The sequence below is a fragment of the Cottoperca gobio genome, chromosome 3, assembly GCF_900634415.1.
Source record: "Cottoperca gobio chromosome 3, fCotGob3.1, whole genome shotgun sequence".
NCBI classification, from domain to species: Eukaryota; Metazoa; Chordata; class Actinopteri; order Perciformes; family Bovichtidae; genus Cottoperca; species Cottoperca gobio.
In genome coordinates this window covers 17,561,385-17,585,164 of record NC_041357.1, presented here as the reverse complement: position 1 = coordinate 17,585,164, position 23,780 = coordinate 17,561,385, and the positions used below count along the sequence as shown (strand labels likewise).

The 23,780-nt window shown below is 38.1% G+C and overlaps 1 protein-coding gene across 1 annotated transcript; it reads right to left on the bottom strand.

Moving 5' to 3' along the window:
- Nucleotides 1–982: 982 nt before the first annotated feature.
- slc39a13 (solute carrier family 39 member 13) lies at nt 983–12,641 on the bottom strand. The gene is given in 11 exon segments (XM_029455124.1): nt 983–1,737; nt 2,681–2,780; nt 2,882–3,014; nt 3,203–3,253; nt 5,471–5,560; nt 6,699–6,818; nt 8,654–8,761; nt 8,763–8,800; nt 9,315–9,422; nt 11,081–11,446; nt 12,401–12,641. Coding segments are annotated over 10 exon segments (1,152 nt in total). The 5' UTR covers nt 11,409–11,446; nt 12,401–12,641; the 3' UTR covers nt 983–1,661.
- Nucleotides 12,642–23,780: the final 11,139 nt, after the last annotated feature.

Below are 23,780 nucleotides of genomic sequence, written 5' to 3'. Positions count from 1 at the left end.
CTTCCTTATTTATAAAAAGGACTTGCACCGAAATGAGACTCTGCCACTGTACATGACAGACCATCTGTTACAGAGCATATAGGAACCGACTCCTGAGAGCACCGGACCACGTTACATCGTAAAACACTGATATATCCGATCGTTTTCATGCGTGTTTAACTCAAAGTCTGGGTCGTGTTGGAGACGTTTACAGTTTTGGAGTATGACATGATGACCTCATCACAGGCAAATCAAAAACGCTGATAGAACATTTCAGGATTTTCTGAGCCGAGCCTCAAAACAGAGCACACGGTTATATTTGTCCACAAGATCAGTCAGATATTCTAATTCTGACTGCAGGAATTTACCACTGGGACTATGTAGTTATGGGAACACAGCAGAGTATCAATGAAAGATTTGTCACTCAAGTGTTTGCACTACATTGTACATAGCGGTTGTTTGTCGTCCGTCTGTGCCGTGACCGAGGAAGGCTCCCACAGACAATAGGCTGCGCACAGGCTGATGACTAAGGAAGGCAACCCGCCGCGGAGTCGTTATGGCAACAGAAGCTTGCCAAACAGACTGTGTTGATATTGGACGAGTGTGAACACACAATCAATACCCCCCTCCTTCCACTCCCATATGACATTTTAGGCATAGGATCTTTGCAGTGAAAATATGCTTATGGTGGACAGGATCTTCTGGTCACAACACTCTGGGGCAGCATCTTCACACTGGTCTACCAATCAATATCAGGATATCCTAATCCCACTGAGATCATTATAACACCCAGTTATGTCCCAGTTCTTCATACTAATTGTCTGCTAGTATGTGCGTTCTTTTTGTCATAAAGTTGATAAACAGGGGTGGAAACTTTCACCAAGAGCTGCATCAACAATATATTCCCATGAATAATCCTGCATGGTTACATTCCTAAGCGTCGTGATCTGTCCCTAGTCTCACGAAATATACGGCAACTGAAGTCATAACTGAATATTAACAAACCGTACCAATCCTTTTCTTCAATTTCAACTTTATCACAATTATTTATTCAAGCAGAGATCAAAAAAAAGGTGCAGACTGTACTGTGTCAGGGAAGATACAAAACAGGAAAAAAATATATACTTTGGTGAAGACATGATGCTATTGTAACAGACCATCCTGACTTATTTCTTAACAATACAAAATGATGGAGTGATGCTGGTTCACGTCTGATTAAACTATATTTTGCTTGTCTAATTTTTAATAAATATGCAGCAGCCACATCAGAAGTAACAGTAACAATACACAATGTTTAAACAATTTAGGGTTGAATACATTTTAAAGGAAGCAGGTCCTTAGCTGTCAAATAATACCTTTTCTGTTGAGCTGGTACATCAAGCGTACCTGTGTAGATGTATGTGCAAAACAACATGATTGTCGATCAACAATATAAGACAATTTGGTAACAGAGATCCAGACAAAACCTTCTTCATTTCCTTGATGTTGAAGGCTGGTACATTTTAAAAGTGTCCACACAAATGTCCTGTCAGTCTTTCAGTCGTCCGTTTTTCCGTCAAATATTTGGTGTAGTGAAACGTGAAGAAAAGTTTACAAAGATGAAAGGTACCAGATATAAGGGGTTGGTGGAGAATGCTTAGTGTTAGTGTTTGGTTAAGGCAAGAGGGGGGTTTCCTCCATCTTCAGTCAACAATGGCAGAGAGCACAGCCATCACAGCCACGCCACAGACAATGAGAAGGATCTGCAGTAGGGACTGCCTGGTAAAAACAAACAAAGGGAGCAGATTCAGAAAGATTCAAGGAAATCTGCCCATTTCTACACCACAGAACCAGATTTACAACGTTTTCTTTGTGAACAGCCTTCATACATTGTTGCCGTGTAGAACAGGTTAGAGGTACCCTGTGGAGTTTTTGTCCACTAGTAGTGCTCTGGAGCCATGTTATATACGTTATAAGCACCGACAGTTTATAAGAGGTGAACGTAGCCACCGTGACGCCACCAATTGGTTTGTGGACTACCGTGTTAAAGCCTCGTGTTTGGCATTTTGGCTGTCGCCATCTTGGTTTTTTGGAACCAGAAATGAAACGAGCAAAGTGCAAGTGAACGCTGAACAAGACATTTTTCATGTTTCAATCAACCCCGCCTTAAAGTATACCCTATTTTACTCTGGGTGGTGATGGCCTAGTGGTCTAGTGGCTTCCAAATACAACGCCAGATGGTTCTGAGTTCAATACCAGGCTGCCACCATTGTTCCTCTGAGCAAGGCACTTAACCCTGAGCTGCTCCAGGGGGACTGTCCCTGTAGTTAGTTCACCGAAAGTCGCTCTGGATAAGAGCTTCTACTAAATGACCTGTAATGTAATAATAATAATAATAATAATAATAATAATAATTTAAAAAAAGGGGGAACATTATTTACAGAATGAACATCATGCTGTTTTGAAGACTTGAAGCGATTGAGACAATACACTTGAAAATGTTTACTGGAGGTAATAAATCAAAAGAGTAGTAAGGTCATTTTCTAATATACTTCTATAGAATCAGACTTATTTTTGCAACCAGTAGTCGCCCCCTGCTGTATAATAGGAAAGAATGTTTAAGGCACTTCCACATTGGCTTAACTTGTCAGACCTGGAGGTTGCCGCTTTAGTTATAAGTGGGTCCCCGTTGTGTTTTTAATGTGAACACAAGGATGCATACCTTAAACTGGACTCCTCTAGCAGGTCAGGCACCACATTCACCAAGGCGATGTAGAGGAAGCCTCCAGAGGTGAAAGGTAATATCCAGGCAGTGGCATTCTCTAGAAACGGTAGGACAGACTTGTGTGTCATTCTGGCAACTGTAAAATGGATTCCAGTTGACAACAATGCATCTGATTGAATGTATACTCAAGAGTCTTACCTGTGCCTTTTGGTGACTGAGCGCACAGAGCGAAGCAAGCCCCCAAGACACCGACTAGCGCCGTGGACAGCTGCATGCGGGCGGCACTCCACCGGTCAAACCCGGCCCTCAGCAGAATGGCAAAGTCTCCCACCTGCAGACGATAACATGTCCCACAGCAGAGACATGGCTCAACGTTCACCGTGTTTACAAGCACTGTTGCAGTCTGACTCTTCCTAGTACTTTCTGCTACGTAAACATGATGGCTTCAAGTGAACCTCAATGTTCTATATTAAGAAATTATATTGTCAGACAATTTAACAAAGGATTCTGTAATCTCACCTCATGGGGGATTTCATGGAGCAGGATGGCAAAGGTGGTGAGGAACCCAACCTGCAAGGAAAGATTCATTAACACTGCTTTGTCTTAAGTGGTAGAGAAATGTGCTCTGTAGTATCAAAAGGGGAAATGTATGACAAATTCATCCTTGAAAGCACCTGAGTTGAGTGCTAAGCTCTATGTGTTAAGCTTCCAGTACATAGTGCAAAGAGGGGAAAAGTAAAAGACAAAACTTTGAGCTGCTTAAAGACCCGTAAAGCTGTGACAGCTTAAAGTCTTTAAAAGTTTTTATAATCCTCCATGAAAAACACGATGGGACCTATCCATTGTGTAAAGAGAGTAGTTATACACACATCACATCACATGCAGGTGAAAGACAATTGAAATTATGCATGTTGTCAAAATGGAGTTAACAGAATCTCTGCATCAGTCAGCCCGAAGCGCCAGATAGTTAGAAAACCATTAGAAAAAAAAGTAGCTAAAAAAGGCCACGATTCATAAATAAATAAAAATCGCTTACTTACTTACTTCTGCATATTTTAATATAATCTTGAAAATTAGATTTGAAAAAGTTGAAAATATTTAGGAAATAATGGCCGAAGACTTCATTATATTAAATTAATGTGGTTTGTGGTTACGCCAAAAGGTGTCATTGATTGCAAAGGGGAAATTTGAAAATGTACATAACCCTGATATCCTTAAGTGTTATTTACTAATAAAAGATCAAAGTTTAAAATGTTTATCGGCCATTCAGAATAAAAAAAAAAAACGGTGTTTGATTAAACACTGCGCCGATACGGATCATTTCCCTACAGCATTTCACTGAGGCAAAGTCACATTGAAATAAATGAGCATGACAGTAAACAGAAAACCCCGCTGAGATGTCTTGTATGTGTATGTTTGAGAGATCTAGTTAACTTCCTCTCTGGCACATTGATCCGTAGTTCACGCTGCTAGCCTTATGTCTCTCCAGCTGGACTCTCTCTTTCCAACAGCTACAAATATACAGTAACCTGCTGAAGCGACGCAAATACACGTTACTGCAGTTTAAAGTGCACCTTCTTGATCAAGCCTATAAGATGATACAACAAGAATAGGTTTCAAAACTTAAAAAAAAAAAGTTTGATGTATCCTGTAGTGAATGTCCACTGAGCGGCCCACGTTTAAGACTGTGGGGCTGCTGATAAAACAGGTCCGCTGCTCTGCAGAGAGGCTGCGTACGCTGCCAAATTGCCCAGATACATTTCTGTCCTTCGCTTTCATTAGGTATTATAGCGCTCCTCAACGGCTATTTTGCAACTCTCAATCTAACACTCAACCTTTGAAGTGCACACAACAAACAATTTGGCAGACGTAGCCAAATATTCGGAATGAACATTTCACAACTGGGCTCTTATTGAGTTTCTTTGGGGGCAGGATTTGAGTTTCCCCAAACCAATTATTTGCATACGACAGGGTTACAAATCTACAAGCACTTCACTACACAACCACATCTCTCCATCATTATAAACTGGCTGTTGGTCAGAAAGGAGTTAACATTATAGAGTCAGTGACAATAACTACTACTGAAAGTTCTTTATTTATACAAGTATCTTAATTGACCTACATGTTGACATGAAAGACAGCAGAGTGTCAGTTTACGCGATACATTTATCAGAAGTTATTGCCAGTTCATGATTGTGCGCTCATTTGGTGTACGAACCCGGGGAGCTATTTCACCTGCAATTACACTTTATGGAGACGAGGCGCTCATGTATAATAAATATGCATGCTGAGGACTTAATGTGAACGTAATCACATTCTCACACGAGTCATTTGTTAAACCAGTGTGATTAGAAATGTACACATTATCAGCACAAAGCACTGCTTTACACGCTGATGAGAACTGAAGCCCAAGATCCACAACTGCAGTGCGTTTTTAAAAAACACACTTTTCTCACTACTGCTTTTGGTTTTAGGTAGCAGTTAAAAGATATTTCACTGTGAAATGTGCCGTCTGAACTTCTGATGCAAGGACCGACTGCATGGAATAACTCAACTTGAATTAGATATTCTGCTTTGTGAGATTGTCAAAACTTTATTGTAATATTTACTGGCAAATTCTATATTTAGAAGAATTAAGACAAAGCATCTGAGCAACACAAAAGGAAAGCCAAGTGTGTGTGTGTGTGTGTGTGTGTGTGTGTGTGTGTGTCACATTTGAATGAGAAATATAGACATTCCAGGACAACAAATGTTTTGTGTTTTTCATGTTGGGATTATGCTTCTTACCTTTTTGCTAACCATAAAACTTCCTGCTACTGCCAGTCCGTGGGTGAAGTTGTCAATGCAGTTGGCCAGTAGGTTTAGGTATCCACTCGTCTGTGAAATACGAAACAAAATGCTCCTGTTACACTCTATAAATCAAAATTAAAAGAAGAACGGTCTTGTCCAGGAATATCATCATTTATCAGTCACATAAACCTCTTTTAAGATATAATTCTGGTTACATTTGATCAGTTGTACTTCAATATCCAATATGTAAGCTTTTATAGGTTGTAATTTTAATGATTAAATAGATCTTCTGGTGTCAGCTTACGATCCTCCCAGCTTTGTAGTCTGACCCATTTAAAATAACGCTGTAAATGATCCGTTCCTCTCAGGAAACAAAAAGCAGCTGCTGGTTATGTACCACAATTTCCTGGGCCAATTTTGTTATTGTTGTTGTAATAAACTGTTGAATTGTGCAGGGTGTACTCCGCCTCTCGCCCTGTGTGTGCTGGGATAGGCTGCAAACCCTGCAGCCCAGAACAGGATAAGCATGTAAAGAACATTTCTTTAAAATAAGTTTCTTTTTGTGCAAGTTTGAATTAAAATAACTATAAGTTAGGTTAGTTTTTCTCCAGATTGGCCATTTTGATTATTTATTATGTATTGGTACTAAACGGCACTGAGATACTTGGGAGAGCTTAAGTTTGCTGTTTATGTTCATATTAATTAACCCCCTCTGTGCTCTCTGATTGGAGATAATCAAAACACAAGTCTAACTAATGTAATTAAAAAGGTGAGGGATGGATTATAAGAATAAAATAAATAAATGGAATTAAATCTTTATTTTCTAAACATAAATAAATCCCTACGTGTGGCATATGTTCATAAGTCAAATTGAGTATAAATGATTAAAGGGTGTATTTGCACATACACAAGTAATGTGTGCTGAGATGGGTAAGGGTTCTCCTTCCTCAGGTGGTGCTAAAAGACTAGTGTAGTAGAAAAATAAGGATTAGATAAATGAAAGGCTAAAAATTATTTTCAAAAAGAAATACAAGTTAGTTTAATTGAGCCTATCAAGTTGCTAGTTGTGATTTAAACTGCATTAATCAGTTTGGAGGATGGAAAAGCAAAAAATGCATCTCTTACATAAGCAACCCATATCAAGCTGTGTCTCTTTAAAATAAAAAAATAAAAAAAAGATTGTCTTTTGTGTTAACTGGGAAATGTTTTAGGTTGTCAGAATTACCTTGATTTTCTCTGATCTTTCCTGCAGGCTCTGCTGCTTAGAGGATTTCCATGACTCAGCATGGTGCCCATTTCTGAGTGATGCCACTGCCTTTCCACTGAAATCTGAATTAGACTGCAACTGTGGAGAAAGAAGAAACAAAGCAAAAATGAACATGTAGTCCCAACATGGACCATAACACCAACCTCTATTTAATACATTTTTAACGTTCTTTTATTAAATAAATAGTCCTTCGGTTACCATTATCCATCAGAGTCCATCATCTGTAATACGACATTAATCTGGACGGGCTCGTCTCCTCTAAAAGGAAACCACTTTGCCCACTAACATCAGACTTGCTAAAAACAGTAAGTTAATGGTAGCCTGGATTCAACAGTGCAATAAACATGCATTTTATTGTTGCTCCCGTTGTGTATGAAAGGCTTTTACCTCCTGCCGGCAGAACAGCTGTTGAAAAAAAGTTCCTACATATGCAGTAATAAGACTCATTCGTACTTCTGCTTCATTTTTCAGACTTAAAAAGGATGACCTTTAAATTCCAACACTGCTCAACATGTTTGTATTATGAATATAAAAAAGAAAGACGGATTAATTTCAGGCTAAAGCCTCCATTTTCCGAGAACAACCAACTTCCCTATTCCGTCATTCAGAAATCCCTTATGTTGCCATTTAGACTGATAGGCAAATTAAGTGAGAGGGAAATAGCCTGCTGTCGTCCGGTCGCGGCAGCAAAATGTTTGCTCCATGTCTATGATTGAAGCATATGGATGTAATAAAGCAAGATTTTTTCCAGGGCTGAGATTGGAGCTAAATTGTCAAAGCATTACACCCAATTTAAAATAACCTAAAAATAAGAAAGTGATTCAATCTCTTCTCCACATTGTCTTTGTTCCCGTTGCCTAAACAAACATTTAAAAAAAGGAATAAATAGTTATAACCTCCATTGTTGCCTCTGTCTATAAACTGAGTGAAATGGCTAAAGCAGCTGCTTCACCCCGGCGCTATTAATAGACACCAGTGGAGGAGCTGAGCCAATCTTCTCCCTCACTGGCAATTCAAAGACAAGAGGGAGGATGAGACGGATTCCACAAACATACTGCAACCAGCCATTCGTTGTCTACAAAGAGGCCATGTGTTAAGAAAAAGTTGTGTTGGTCAACCTTGCAGAGTCAAACTTAATGTTACACTATTTATGATATCATTACTAAACAATAAACTTCAACTCAAGCAACTCATTTTGACACTTGATAACACACTTAATAAATATAAACAGCTGTTTCAACTCTGAGTACAGAGTAGACACAACATTTCATGTGGTTTAGTTTGCTCATTGATAAACATACATTTTCTAATTATTAATACTGAGAGGATGCTAAAGGAAAAGTTTGACATTTTGGAAAATATTCTTATTTGGTTTCTTGTTGGAGAGTTTAGCTTATTTTAGCACAAAGACTGGAAACAGGGGGAAACAGCTCAACTGGCTCTGTCCAAGGGTAACAAAATCTGCCTACTCGTGCCTTTAAATCTCACTATTTAAAATTGTTAATCTCTCATTTGTATAAAAAACTACACCTTGTTGTTCTATTAGGAGTTATGTGCTGGATTATTTCTCGGCCGGGTCCAGTGGTCTCCAGTGGCCGCCTGGCAGCCTCTCAGTGATAACAAGACGCGAGAATAGTGGGGGTTTTCCCATCCAACTCTCGGAAAGAAAATGTTGAACAATTCCTTTAAACTCTTCTCTGTTAGAAGAAATCACTGATAGCCCGGTTGTACAGTAGGTCATCGGATTCTTCAGTCACCAAAACACAGATAGAAATATGCAGACCAAGCACTAACAGACCAAGCACACCAAACAAAACTATGTGAAGGCTTGTATTGACTTGTCTGTGTGCAGCGAGACTCCTGTGGACAGTATGATCATATTCTTCTTAAAGCTTTTCAGCTGAAACACTTACAGCAGTGTTAGAATTCAGGTCTGAATTTGAAGTGGGGTCCTCCTCGTGGCTGTGTTGGTCTGGGAACATCTTCTCCAGGAGAAGGAAGGCCAAAAGGCCAACGATTATCCCACAAGCCCTGGGTCATGTAGTGGTTGTGTTTACCAGCTAGGATGGAAGCAGAGAGGTTGCAAATAAGACCGAGTGAGCAAACGCAACCGAGCTACAACATGGTCGAGTGTCAAAAACAACCCTGTTTATAAAAACTACAACCAAGAGTTGCATTAATTAAACATACATTATTATATCATATCTAAAGAACTACTGTTCTCAAATGAGGTTATTGACAATACCAACCTTTGTTTTATTTATACATTTTTTCTGTGAGGTCACAGTGACTTTGACATTTGTCCACCAAATTGTAATCTGTTCATTCCTCGAGTCCAAATGGACTTTTGTGCCAAATGAAAAGAAATTCCCTCCAAAGCGAACTGTGGATTTAGAGAATTTTTACACCTCTACTAGTGAGGCAATGGAGCAGTGAATAATAAAGTTATTTATTAGCCAATTACTATTAAACATATATTATTCTCATTTAGGCCTAATGTAAGAGGGGTCAAAGAAATACAAAAATACTTCAAATACAAAAGGTGGTGATGGTATTGGTGCAAAGGAGACCCACCCGAAGAGGCGGAGAGCGCCCACACCTCAGGAAGGAGGTGCAGGAAAACATCACCAAGGAGACCACCAATAGCAAAGCTCAAGAGCTGCTTTAACTTCTGACCACCAGCTGAGAAAACACACAGAAAGAAAGAAGAGGAAAAAAGTTACATCGTGTTTTTAATAAAGAACTGTACATTGGCTTCATGTGGTTGTGAAGTCCCTCCCTCTCTGCCTGCTGCTTGTATGGTTGGGTTAGCTTCCTGGCTCAGACGCTAATGGTGAGTGTGGAAGGAAATTGCCTACAATAAACCTGAGTAAATTAGGCCTCTTAAAGTGGCTTCCTCTCCACCTTCGCTCTTCTTCCTACTAGCTGGTTTGGTTGAAGTTTTGTTTGCACCCATCACATCACACTCGGCATTAATTATTTATCTACCTGATGAAAATCATTGTTTTTATTTTACCTTAAGTTTACAATAAATTATATTTGTTTACATCATTGTTTTTATTTTACAATAAATTATACTTGTTTGAATTTTGTCACTGACTTCAGGTCAGTTTTTCTTTCATTTTTGTTTGAGATTAGAGACATAAATATGAATTAACAGCTCTACGGTTCCTTCCTCTTTTTATTTTTTTTAGAAAATGGCACCTTTTATACAGATTAATTTGTATTTTAAAAAGTAAAACATGACACAAAAGCTTTAGGAGTTTCCTCAGTAATGACTAACCTCCGGTCAGGACTGCACTTGAAAATCCCACAGCCTAAAATATAGGCCACATTCTTGTGGGTGGGGCCACTTAAGGGGCCACAGGCTGACCTACAGTAATTTAGGCCTGGTTATTGAAATGTTGGACAGACATGTATTATCCCCAAAGGAAGAAACTCACAAACTTTGTTGGTCGTCTAGACTTCTCATCTAGTGCGACCAGCAGGTGAACGTTGTCAGTTTTCCATTCAATTTGATGTTGAACTGAATGACTTTTAAACTGACTTGACATTCTTCCTATTCAGTCAAACAAATAGCTGTGGCAATTGATGTTGTCATTTTATAGAAGGAACGTTTCCTGTAAATGTGCATCACTTACTGTACAGCCTGCTTTCAAAGTCTTCTTGTTTCATTTATACTTTAAGTTCATGACTGAAGATGTTTTCCAGGAAGCTACAGTTTTCCAGGAAGTTCAAGTTTCATGGGATCTTTAAGGTTGTGCTCCATCTACAGTTTTAAACCAAGAAGACGGTGCAGCTTGTTGATCCCACTGGGGTTATGTTCTCTTGTCACAGGGTGAGGAGAGCTGAGATTTATTACGGAGCCACAAAAGAGCTGGAATTTCACGTGTAAATACTTAATGGGTTGATGAGGCACAACTATTTCCTTCTTTTACTGCAGACATATGAACCCTGAACTCTTCTGCTTTCAACACTGCAGTCTGTTGTCAGTTTGTAGCTGTTCAACATTTGCATGGTGGCATTTGGGTTCATGCTGACATATGCTTTAAAAATACTAACCTTATTTATTATGCTTAAATTATGAATAGTCGTGTTGTTTAAAGCAATGACTAAATCTTAATAATGCAGAACTTAATTAATTCTTGCTTTATATCACCATTTAAAGGGCATCTCTTCTCTTCAGTTACACAGATATCATGATGCATTATTGATGAATGAGTACAGAATACAGAATTGTCTATGCTGTGTAATCATAATTGCTATAAGCAAAAATATTGATAGTATAGCATTGTGAGTAATTCACTGGCATGTTTAGGTTACATGCTGCCATATCTTACCTTCGGTTTTGAGGGCAGCTCCAGCTTCAATGGGAATGACAAGAAGGGGGAAAATCCCACTGAGGCCTACAGCAACAGAGCCCACTAGGGACAAGAGCCAAACATGAGCATGTTCGCTGGATAAGAAGTTTGCTACTGCACGGAGGCATGGGAGGTCCTCCATCAGGCCGGTGCCTGGTCCTGCAGCCGAGGCTGTTGCATGAGCCATAGCTGTTTGTGTCATCTTGTGGCTGCTTGAGGCCCCCCTGGAGGTAAGCACCAGCAGGGTAACTGGAATAAACAGAGCAGCTACAGCCCAGTTGGGCTTCCTACAGCTTCCACCTTTCATCCGTCCCACGGTCCAAAAAGCACTTGCAACCAGTAATGCTGCAAGAGGAGCACACTTTCAGACACACATGCCTCTCCTGCACCTTCTCAAACATGTATGAACATTTAAGCATTTATTGATTTATTATTTTCATTAATATGGTCTGTATTTCGGCAAGTTAAACGTCAGAAGAAAACCCTGTCCCAATTTCCTAAAGTGTTTTTCAAACAGCTTGTTTAGTCTAAAACCTAAAATCCTCTGAATTGAAAAGCTGGAATCAGCTTGTTTGCATTTTTGCTTGATCCCAATTATTGTTCTGTTATTTTTTCATTTTAACCAGATGTAAATTGTTGTTACCAGCCACAGACCCATGCTTAAGTTGTGTCAAAAGTTAAGTCGTGGCAGGGAAAGTAAAGTCCAGGAATACCAGACTCCAGTGTTTGCTTCCCTTTCTTTGGCAGCTGCTTGTGGAAAGTCTGGCCATGCCTCTTTAAGAGACAACGTTACAGCGAAAAGTTTAAATGGCGTAAACCTCACTACAACTGATTATTCATAATTAGCAGAAAGGTTGCAACAGCAACAACATGCATTTATTAGTGTTTAAAAATCCTGTGTTGATCACACCCCTGTCTGTCTGGGGAGTTAGCAGGACAGAGGCGATCAGATAAAGTAACAGTTAACTCGCTTCAGTTAAATATAAAATACACAGAAAATGAAAACAGCACACTAAACTGACAAACAATGCGGGAAGTGAACGTCACACAGAGCCGTGCTTTTGACAACGACACACTGAAGTAGCTCCGTGAATAAAAGTTAGCAAGCTAACGTTAGCTGGTAAACATTGAGAGCCATGTAGACCTGCTACAGACATTAGCTCCAACACACGCAATCACTGCAAACCAACGCTATCGGTTATAACATCAGTTTGAGTAAGTTAGTGCTAACGTTACGGGCCGAAAACCCCAGACAACATGAAATTACGACATGAATGGGACATTTGATGTTTTACATACCTTGTGGTTTCGGCAGTCTTTGCACCAGTGTGTCCCTGCCATCCAGGCCGGCTTGATGAAGGCAGGCTTGCGCCGCTGAGTTTCTCCAGACTCCAGCAGCGGAGGGCAGGGATCCGCTAGCTGCAGGAGTAACTGTGGGTCACCCAGGCTTTCCCAAACAGCCACGTGTCAGGATCCTGGATGAGAAAAAAACTATAAACAGGAGAGGAGAGTCAGAACATGGATCCCGCCCCACCTAAGATTTCAGGAAGTAACTTTATTAGTTGCCCCAAGGAAACTTTTTTCCTACATCCATGAGTAGCCTCCCGGAGGATATTTTTGTTTCATTAAAATGGTGGGTAAAAACAAACCCAAAGTACAAATCTGCCATGCTCAGGCCTATACATTAGTAATGGAGTAGTTGATGTCCACATTTAGGCACATTTAACACACAAAGTTACAGAACAAATCCAATGTGTTTTAACAATAAGGTCAGGCTAGTTAAATTGGAAATCACAGCATCGCTTAAATTGATGTCATTAAGGGGAATTTAAACACAACGTTTACATATTATTTTTGAAATATTACAACCAAATGTATTTATTTGAATATAGGGATTGAAACTACAAAATCAGAACATTTCCATAGGCTATATCCAAGTCCTATAGGAGCTGTTCCATACTCACTCCATATTTCTATGATTTGTAACTATAGACTATAAAATAGTTTGTAACTCATTAAAACTGATTCACCTTTCACTACAGTGTTTTATTATAATTACAGCCTGCATATGGACAACAGCAGTGTACTCATTGACGGTAGGCTTGCACCACTATACCAGCCACGGTATATGAGTACCACAGAAGTACTTTGCCAGGTGTTTATATGTCTCTATATTCATATTATATCAATTAAAGTTGTCAATAAATAAGTCATATCGTCAATTTAGTTACCTCTTAACACTCGTTTCACAAGAAGCGTGGAAACATAACTGTTTCATCCGGCCTGTTGGTATGAATACAAAGCAAGAACTCAGCTAAAATAAATATGTTAACCTAGAATTTAACCCTAAAAACTTCACACCTTCACCTTTTTAAAAAGAGAATTTGTTGCAGTGATGAGCTTTATTCCTGCTTTGCTTGGTACCAGAAACACAGATAGTTTTCAAGTAGACAAACAATATGTGGTGAGGAAAAACCATATGAATGTATAACTGGTATGAGCCACACCATCCTCGCAACAATGTTCACTATGGTATAAATACAAACCCCAGATCAGTTGAGGTGGACAAAATGGAGTTTATTAATAAACTGAACAAGCCACAGGAGATATCTGGAGTTGATAGAAACCAGGCAGGGTAGTAGCAAATAAATTACAGCCCCCGTGTATATCAATAAGTGTGCTTTCATCCACAGTCTCTGTCTAGGGAGGAGGGTTATCTTGTAGCCTGCACATGTCCAATTCCATTAGTGGTGGAAACTACTCAACTCGTACTGTAGTAAAGTACAATTTTGAGGTATTTTACTTTACTTGAATATTTCTATTGTATGCTACTCCATACACTACTACATTTCAGAGGGAAATATTGTACTTTTCACTCCATTACATTTATTTGACAGATAATATTTTAATAATTTAGTTGAAAGGAGCCAGTTGTGGTGGTTCGGGCATCTAGTAAGGATGCCACCTGGCCGCCTCCCTAGGGAGGTGTTCCAGGCACGTCCAGCTGGGAGGAGACCCCGGGGAAGACCCAGGACTCGGTGGAGAGATTATATCTCCTCACTGGCCTGGGAACGCCTCAGGATCCCCCAGTCGGAGCTGGAGGATGTGGCCCGGAGAAGGGAAGTTTGGGGTTCCTTACTGGAGCTGCTGCCCCCGCGACCCGACCCCGGATTAGCGGTAGACGATGGATGGATGGATGGATGGATGGATGGATGGATGGATGGATGGATGGATAATATTTTATACAAAAACACGTGATAAGCTTATACAACACAATGCATCGTTAAAGATTAAACCAGTGGATTGCTACCTTTTTGGGTTGTGACCGCTTACATATCAATCAGTGTCTAGTTGGGGCTCCTGGTCGTGTTTTGAAAAGACCAAAAAATGCGTCCGGATTTGTGTAGTAGTCCTTCCTGCCTCATTAATCATCTCAAAACCCCTTAGATGTATCTGGTTGGAGCCACTGAACTAAATCTGCCAAACTGTATATAAACTAGCTCCATCTCGAGCAGCTACAATAGTGATGCATCAATATTAATCTAACAATATCATACTGTATATTATAATATATAATATATTAGCATCCTACCTTTTTCTGCACAATGAGGACATTTGGCTTAATACTTCTGTCATTTTATTGAAGTTGGATTTTAAATACAGAACCGTTACTTGTAATGGAGTAGTTTGTTTAATTATTTATTATTTAGTAGTTTTACTTTATCAAAGGGCCTGAATACTTCTTCTCTTCAATTGTCTTTCAAACAAAAGTCGTTTTAAAAAAAGACAATCAGTCAAAGTCTTTGTTTTGTTTGTTTTTTGAACATACAGTCTGTCAAGATCCACAACAAGCATTTTGCTCCCTTGGTCGGGCCCCTACAGGTGGTATGCACCGGTATCCCAACGTCACCTCTAGTAGAGCAATAATAAGTGCTCTTAATAAACATGCCTGACCAGCAGGTGGTGCATGTGACAGGAATTCACTGCATAAATTATCGTATGACATTTGCCCTGACAACAGCTAAGAAAACAAATCTCATTATATTATCACAGAAATTACATTTCTATCTGTTTTTTAAACTTTAAGCTCAACACAACTCTGCAGTCTCTCTAGAGTTGAAGTAGGACTACTTGTCCACCTGTGTTCCCCTTCTTCCTCGTTTTGGATCAACTGTGAAAAAGCCTGTTTACTTAATTTATCACAGCTTGAGATGTTTCAAGGGAGTTGCAGAATGAATAATATTGGTCTGCATGTTCAGGTATACTCACCACCATAATGAGGAATAACCTAAAATGGCTTCAATGAAAACATTTATGACGATGAGCGGTCTTTGTCGGGGTCAAACCGACGCCAGGTTCTTTAGGGACGTTGTTTGTAACAGTTAAGAAGTCTAACTAATCTGAAGTTCACAGATATTTAAAAATAGACCAGCTAACTGCGGCTCTGAAAGGCGGACTTATCAGAGTGAGATGTGAAGATAACAAAACAAAAAACATGATTAATATCTGCACTTAGTCATCCTTCTCTGACTTGAGCAATACATACAGAAAGAGGAACTTCGTTGTTTAGCAGGATAGAGGCGTGTGTGTGTGTGTGTGTGTGTGTGTGTGTGTGTGTGTGTGTGTGTGTGTGTGTGTGTGTGTTGTTTGCTAATGAAGATACTCAAAAAGAAATTGAGACAGCGGACCTAACGTTTCAGATTTCTACTCTGCGTTATATACATTTGTTATTTTTAAAAGTGTTTTTCCGCTTTGAATGTTTTGTGCGTGTGTATGTGTGTCCGCATGTCCATCTGCCTTGTGATTCACCCTTATCTAATAATACCCAAGGCCTTGTCTGATAGTTGAATCTTGTGGAGTCCAGAGAAAATGAGGAATCAGGAATAAGAAGTGAGAGGGCTGGATGTCCCCCTGCACGCATGTCAAGCGACCGCTTCATGTCATTGTGAAACACATGATGGCCACTGAAACCTCTGCTGACTATCAGCCAGGACATATTCAATGTCATTTTCTCTTGTTTTTGCAGATTTCATAAGAATTGTATCGTGAAACAGAATGCACTTTGTTAAAAGCCCATTTGTGGATCCAACTTTAGGCTAATACAACCCTGTAGTAGATGGAGGCTGGATTGCTTGTCAGGCTCGCTGATGATGTTGTGCCTGTTGACAGCTCAGATTGTGCAGGGCGAAATTGAATTGCATGTCAAAGTGACAATTTCTTCCGTTTGCCGGTGATGTGTGGCTCACACTGTAATGAGGCCTGCAAGGGTGTCATTAATAAATCATCTGACACATGTATTTCTGTTTTTTTGATTACATTTGCATTTCTGCACTGGAATTCTGCAATTGTTAACTGGTCACTGTTCATATGCATAAACAGCAGACCTCACCACTCAATTACATAACGTTTATCTAGCTCACTTGAGTTCTTAAATTCAGTTTTTTTTACACCTTACAGCATACACTTTTATTTGTTTACATAATTGTGAGTTAGTTTCTTCTAAAAACTCTCTGCAATGTATTCTGTGTGAGCCAATATTTCATTATCTTTGGAAATATACATTTAACCTAAAAACTGTATTTGCATATATACTCTGCTCCTCCTGCAGATGAAAGGTAGTTTTCTTTTGTATAAGCTGGTCTGGACACAACGCAGTACTGTACAGTCTGCTGTTTTTAAAATGAGCTCCTCTCATTCATTCAGCGAGATCAAATGAAAATAAATGAGCTGATTTGAATGCTTGATATTTACTCTTGTTTTGTATATCACAGGGGTGCCACAGCTGCTGTGACACTCCTGGGTCACAGAATTATCTAAATAAAATATGTTAGTCACACCCAAATGCATGCCCCGTTTCACAAGCATAGTTCTTTAAATAAAAAAATGTTTTTACATTCTAGCACAAAATATAGTTGTTAAGTTATAGCAAGTACCTTGAAATGAGAACAATAAAGGGGACGCATATCTTTTGTTTAGCTGAAAGAGATAAACAAGTGCATGTTGTTATTGATTCTAATGTGGCAAACCTTTGTCAAAATGTGTTTACATGCATCCAGGCCACAGGCTCAAGATGTGACCGAATGAACTGAAGTCATCAGCATCAGGAGTTCACACTAGATTCACAGCCTTTTGTAGGAAGAGTTTGTCACCTTGTTTTAATAAGGAAGAAGAAGAAGGAGAAGAAGAAGAAGCCTTATGGTACCAACCTAAATTGGTAGAATTAAGGAAGTTTTTAGTTCCCCTGCTAATTCAGTGATATATAGAAAGCCTGCATTTTTCAACCACCTTTGGCAATTTGCTTCCAGTAGTTCAACAACTCCACGGCGGACACCTTTACAGCTCATCACTGGATGTTGAACAGACGGTAAGACTGAGGCAGATTTGTTCTCTGAGTGAAACTGGGCGTTTCCTGACTTTCCTTGTACACGATATAACACGCTGATATGAGATGGTGTTTTAGTAATACTTTGTGTATTGTATGTATACAGTGTTGTTAAGGTTATGAGCTGATAAATCCGTTAACCAGATACTCAAATTTCAGTATTTACTTATTTACAGAACTGCGTTTTGTTGTTTGCTTATTTTTGGAATTTTTGTGAGAATTCATTCAAGATTTGAACTAGTTTAGTTTAACTCAAAATAACCATATATATATATATATATATATATATATATATATATATATATATATATATATATATATATATATATATATATAGAGATAGATAGATAGATAGATAGATAGATAGATAGATAGATAGATAGATAGATAGATAGATAGATAGATAGATAGATAGATAGATAGATAGATAGATAGATATATTCTAATATAATATATAGATAATTCAAATGTATATATTTTATGTTTGAGAGAGAAGAGTGATGAAAGTTAAAATGCTTTACATTGTGTCATGTGCAAGGCTTAAACATGTTGTTTCAGTTATTTAGGAGTTATCAATGTATTCATATGTTTTTATATAAAAGCCTATAAATGCCTAAATACAAATGTTTTACTGTCTTGGATGTTTTCTTCTCTCTTTTTTGCTTTTTGCTTTACACAATTAAAGTCATTATTGTTCGATTGTATGTATCCAATATAAAGAAAAGTACAACCTGCTTGGGGGACTTTTTAAATGTTTTCGAGAAAATCTTTTTTTTTCAATTGAATTACTCAACTTGCTCAGAGCAAATGGTTAGCGAAGACGATTACGAAATTTGAATACTACCACAAGAGTTACAGAGTGTGGACATCAACCTGCAGCCATTCTGGTCAAACTGATGTTCTGCAGAGGTGGAGTGCAACACTTCCTGTTGCGACGTAGCCTGTATCCTGTTTTCCACAGTCAGTGGTCATGCGTGTCAATCCCCTCTGCGAGGCTGTGTTGGCACAATCTCGTGACCCTGCGCTGTGAATCTTATGAGACTGAATCGAGGGAGACTCCGCGTGTCTGAGAAAAACCCTGAATGTCAGCAAAAAATATGTATAACAGCACAAGAAATGTACCCAGGACTGTTGAGAAATGACTTTGGTCTGTGTGGCTAACAGTTTGTGAAGAAGACTACAGTAAATAACAGACATTTGTCACTGTATAAGCCCTGTGTTTTGAAGTGTTAAGTATGCTGTAGCAGTACCAGCAGCACTTCCTTTATAATATCACTAGTCTGTTAATCTAAGTGCATACAAAGATAGTGATGAGAACATTCACACCTCCATTCATTCGAGAGGTGTGTGTGACCATGTATTAAGAGGTGCCAATGTAACTGTTTGCGTGCTTGTGAGCGCTGTAACCATCAAATATATGTATCTTGTGACTGCATTCAGACAGAAAACTGTGAAGTGCTCAGTAACACCCTGTGTTGGTAGGTCCAAGAACGCAACACTCGAACGGAGCTACTGCAGGTCTCAAGCATGTTACTTTACAGTGTTACACTTAAAAATAAATATAACAATGCTGGCAACTTTATTTTGTGCGGTATATCTCGTTGGAAATGTAGTTTTTATAGAGTGAGAGCAGACCATTCAGTCACTGCTGGTGGACACAATAACTTAAAAACCTGCTCAGTGTAAGGCAATCCTGTGCATTAGCACTTTTTTTGTTTTTTGTATTGCCTGGTTCTGTTCAAAGTCCAATTGTTAATTTTTTTAGGCACCAAACAAACTAGCACTGCTGTACACCAGATACAGTTTTGGAGCTGTGCGCTACGTCCCACAAAATATTTTCAAAGTTGACAACATTTGTTTACCAGGACCTTTTAAAGCTCACTTACATGCGATACATACATATACCTCTATCACAAAATCCCCCATAACACCACAACATGCTGCTTTTACATTACTTTCTTTTGTTAACTAAATAAATGAGATACAACATGTCATGTCAGCTTGGTAGGTGGATTCTTTCACCTTTAAACAGAGGCAGGCTTGCTATTTCTCACCTTTTCCAGTCTTTGTGCTAAGCTAAGCTAATTATCTGCTTTCTGTAGCTTCATGTTTAGCGTAGAGAAATTAAAGTGGTATCAATCAATCCAACTCTTAGCAAGAGAGGAAATAAGTGTCAAACTATTGCTTTGGGTACCACACTGTAAAAACACTCAATCACAAGTCAAATTCAAGCTTGAAAAAAGTTAATAAAAGTGAGATTATGCAACATTTCAAATCAGAAACAACACATTTTAACATTAGAATATGAAATGTTAAATTTAGAAGCAATAAAACTCCTTTGCTCATTTCAACACACTCTACTGTCTACATTTTCTTTAACTAAAAGTATGTAAAGTATGCTCAATGCAGAAACATTCCAATTATTGATTACTGATAAATGAATGTGTAGATGGTTGCGGTAGAGCTAACTTTAAGTATTTTATATATTGTTGGATAGTTTAATATATTACAGTGGATCAAATTTTACAAGCTCCTCATATGTTTTGTATGTTTTATGTAAGATCTTAGTCTGTAAAGAAACGTGTTACTAAAAACTGAAGACTACATCTAGCGGATCAAAAAGTTGTTGTGGAGTGGAAGTATACATAGATATCACATGGAAATACCCAAATAAAGTATAAGTACCTCAAACTTGTACTTAAGTACTTGAGTAAATGTACTTTACATTCCACTGCCAACATTATTTTGTGAGGCTTCTCTGTTATTTTGTCAGCTGTGAACCTGTGTGGGCGCATCCATACCAGAATTGAAATGACACAGACTTGGACATTGTAAGAGTCACATGTTTTGCAGGGCTATTGTAGTGGATTTTATTCTCTTTAGCAAGCATTTTGGAAAAAACAATGCACGGCATGTGATCTGTCGGGGTTAAGGGTCTTTTTATAATGTTGCAATCGGACTGCAGAAAGTGAAACAGTGAGACGAGTTAAAGGCTTCATTAAAAACACTCTATGCAATTAGGTTTCTTGAACTATTTGTTAGTAAAAAATACAAAACAAAAGGGTTAATTAGTTTCTAACAGTTCTTGTAGGTCATTTTTAGAAGCTTTGTGGAAATGATTTTCATGTAATGAAGTCAAAAGGGGTATCTGCCTTTTTCTGTTTACTGTAGTTTTCAACATGTCTTACAGGATCTTGTTAATTATGTCACACTTTTTAGTTGTCAAATATGTTAAGTGTATAGAAAGCTATTTGTTATACTCTACACTGACATTAACATCCTGGATAATCCTGACCGTATGACAAGTAAATGGATTCATTTAAAGGCGACCTTCAAGGAACTGAATCTGAAAGACACCCAGTTCCTCATTTAATAATATGTCACTGCAGGTCCTGTATTCTTCATGTACTTAATCTCTCAGGACAGGAAGACAGACTGAGACTAAATTCTGTGTAAAAAGTGAAAAGTTGTTAAAAAGGCATCACAGAAACAAAGAAGAGGACCGGAACAGAGATGTCTTTTGATGTTGAGACCATGTCTAGCTACGAGATACAGTTGATACAGTAACACAATTGAACTGAATCACTTGAATTCAATTCAGTTTTAGTGTATGCTCCTAATTCATCACAAATGTTGAAGGATGTACCTATGATTTTACTTCAAGTTCAAGTGCTCTGGGTATAAAAGAAAAATAAGAAAAACAAATAAACACGTGGTTCCTGTGAGAGCACTAATTTAGAAGAAAGTTCTAAAGAGTCCAAATACCACGTAGCGTAGCGTACACTTGGTAAAGTTATGCATCAACTGAATCATTCTTTTAAGGTGTTGTGAAAGATTGATTGCATTTCCCAAATAAAGTACTGCACAGTTATGTCACTGTACTTTTTAAGTGTATGAAGGTCTTTGAGGTCAGAAGCAAACAAAAAAACAACCTTGAATCAGTCCTACTGCCTAACAATCAAATCATTTTGATCCAGTCTCATTCAATTATAACCTTTTTTTGTTTTTTTAGATCAGTTTTTTACCTACTTCATAGTTCTTGCACTTCAGAAAGCCTTATAGACAGATGCATCGGAACATAAACGGACTCTAAAAGAAGGTCAGAGGACCGAAACATTGTTAATGAATATGAGTATGAGTATAAAATGACGGATCAATAGTGATAGTTGAATAATGTGCATACATTTGAACAAAAGACTGGGTGTCCACAACAGTTGACGTAACTCTCTGACTCAGAGTTAAAAAGTGTTTCTTTAATAAAGGGTTTCATATAAAATGATCTGCAGTACAATTTACTCTTGCTCTCAGTTTTGAGGTACTTATTCTTAACTTGAGTGTTTCTATTTCATGCAACATTATACACATAATACATACAATACAATACATTAACTTACTCTTCAGTTGTATATTTGAATCCATCTTAGTACATAACTTGTTATTAAATGATCAAACTTGACGAAGGATTTTACAGTAAGTTGGATTTTAAAACTTTGACACAGTTCAGGTTGAACATGGAACATGTTTTAAACTGAAGCTTGACAGTCATTTTCTTGCACGACATGAACAAAAAGTCCAAAAAAAAAACCTTATCCTTTGGTTTAACTGAAATAGTTGTGATGGAAATAGTGCCTGGCGTGCTGCAGCTCACTCTGTGTATTAATACTCTCGGAAAATGCTACTGTATATGTCATCAGTTTTGCTCAGCCAGCTGTGAATAAGATGGGGCCAGTCGAGGTTGCCCACAGTCTGTGTGGTTTTAACAGCTCCCTAAACAGAGACTCGACAATCATGGTCTTCCATTAGTTAACAAGGAAAACATGGGGGTCGTATTGATCAAAACATTTGATCTAAACAAACTATTTTACAGTTGGGTCAAACAGTGTGTAACATTGAATGTGCATAAGAAGATAAAGTACAAGTATTTGTGAACATGTCCGTTAATCACTGTGTGGTGCAGCTTCTGATCATTCTTCCTGTGTGAATAATGTACCTGACTACGTTGCATAACATAAATAAGTATTTGAATGATGATTTGAACATGTTTTTAATGTGTAGCCGAGGTCTCAGCACCCACGGGGATGAACAACTAACCTCAATATTTTAATCTTGCAGAAAGTAATATTTTCAGCACATTGCCTTATCACAGTGCTGCAGCCAGTCTTCCTCTTAAACAGGCACCGCTAACAATATACACTTAGTGTTGTGCTTCTCTGTTGCTTAACTATTTAGCAGTTATCTCTGCATCTGGGAAATATTTGTAGTTGTTTCAGTTGCCAAAAACTAAATATTTAACTTTTATTTTGCCCTAATGCCTTATGAACTTAGACCAAATGATTAATCATAATATATATTGCATAACAATGCATTACTGAACCAGACTTTTGCAATGTCTTAGTAGCAGAGGGACTCAACACCTCCCCCCCCCCACCACCACCACCACAGGAGTTTTTGTTGCAGTATCTCCTCTATGTGATAACAATAATCCCCATTTACCTCCAGTGATTACAACACTGATACTGCACCTTCATCTTATCTCCCAGCTGTGTCTGTGTGTGGGTGGGCATTTTTCCTCAACAAAGTCCTGTTTACATCACCACACGACATGTTTTAGTCATTCTGATACATTGTAAACTTTCAGTATGTCAGTTTCAGAACCGAACATATAACTGTTTACTTCACACACAGTGTACTGGCAACTAAAAATAATATTCATTTTTAACAGTGAATCCTGTTTTGATTGTGCAAGTGAAAATTCTTTAAATGCTTCATAGTGCTTTTTATTTTCACTCTGTGTGAGTACATTAAAAACTATTGTAGATTCAAAATCAAAGCTCAGTATATAATACATTTAGTAAACATAATCAATGTGTTAATATAATACTAATACTATTGAATCTTGAAACATGACTTGAAACCCCAGTATGTAGTACTCATAGGTAAGAAATGTAGTTGTGCACAAATAAAGGACATTTAAGTGTATTATAGTGTTTAATAAACATTTTATTAAGTGCTTATCTACTGCTCTTAAACTGGATTTATCTTCTTCTGAACATCAGGTAAACCAGAACACTTTTATGTACCTGCTCACCATATCAGGAATGGTTTTTTTAACTAATATGCTTCTTCTTTTACTCTATTACTACTCTGTTGTTATTATTATTATTATTATTATTATTATTATTATTATTATTATTATTATTATTATTATTATTATTATTATTATTATTATTAATAATCATCTTGCTCTCTGCTCTTCATTTATTTGCACCATATTTACAACTGGACTATCAGTCATTA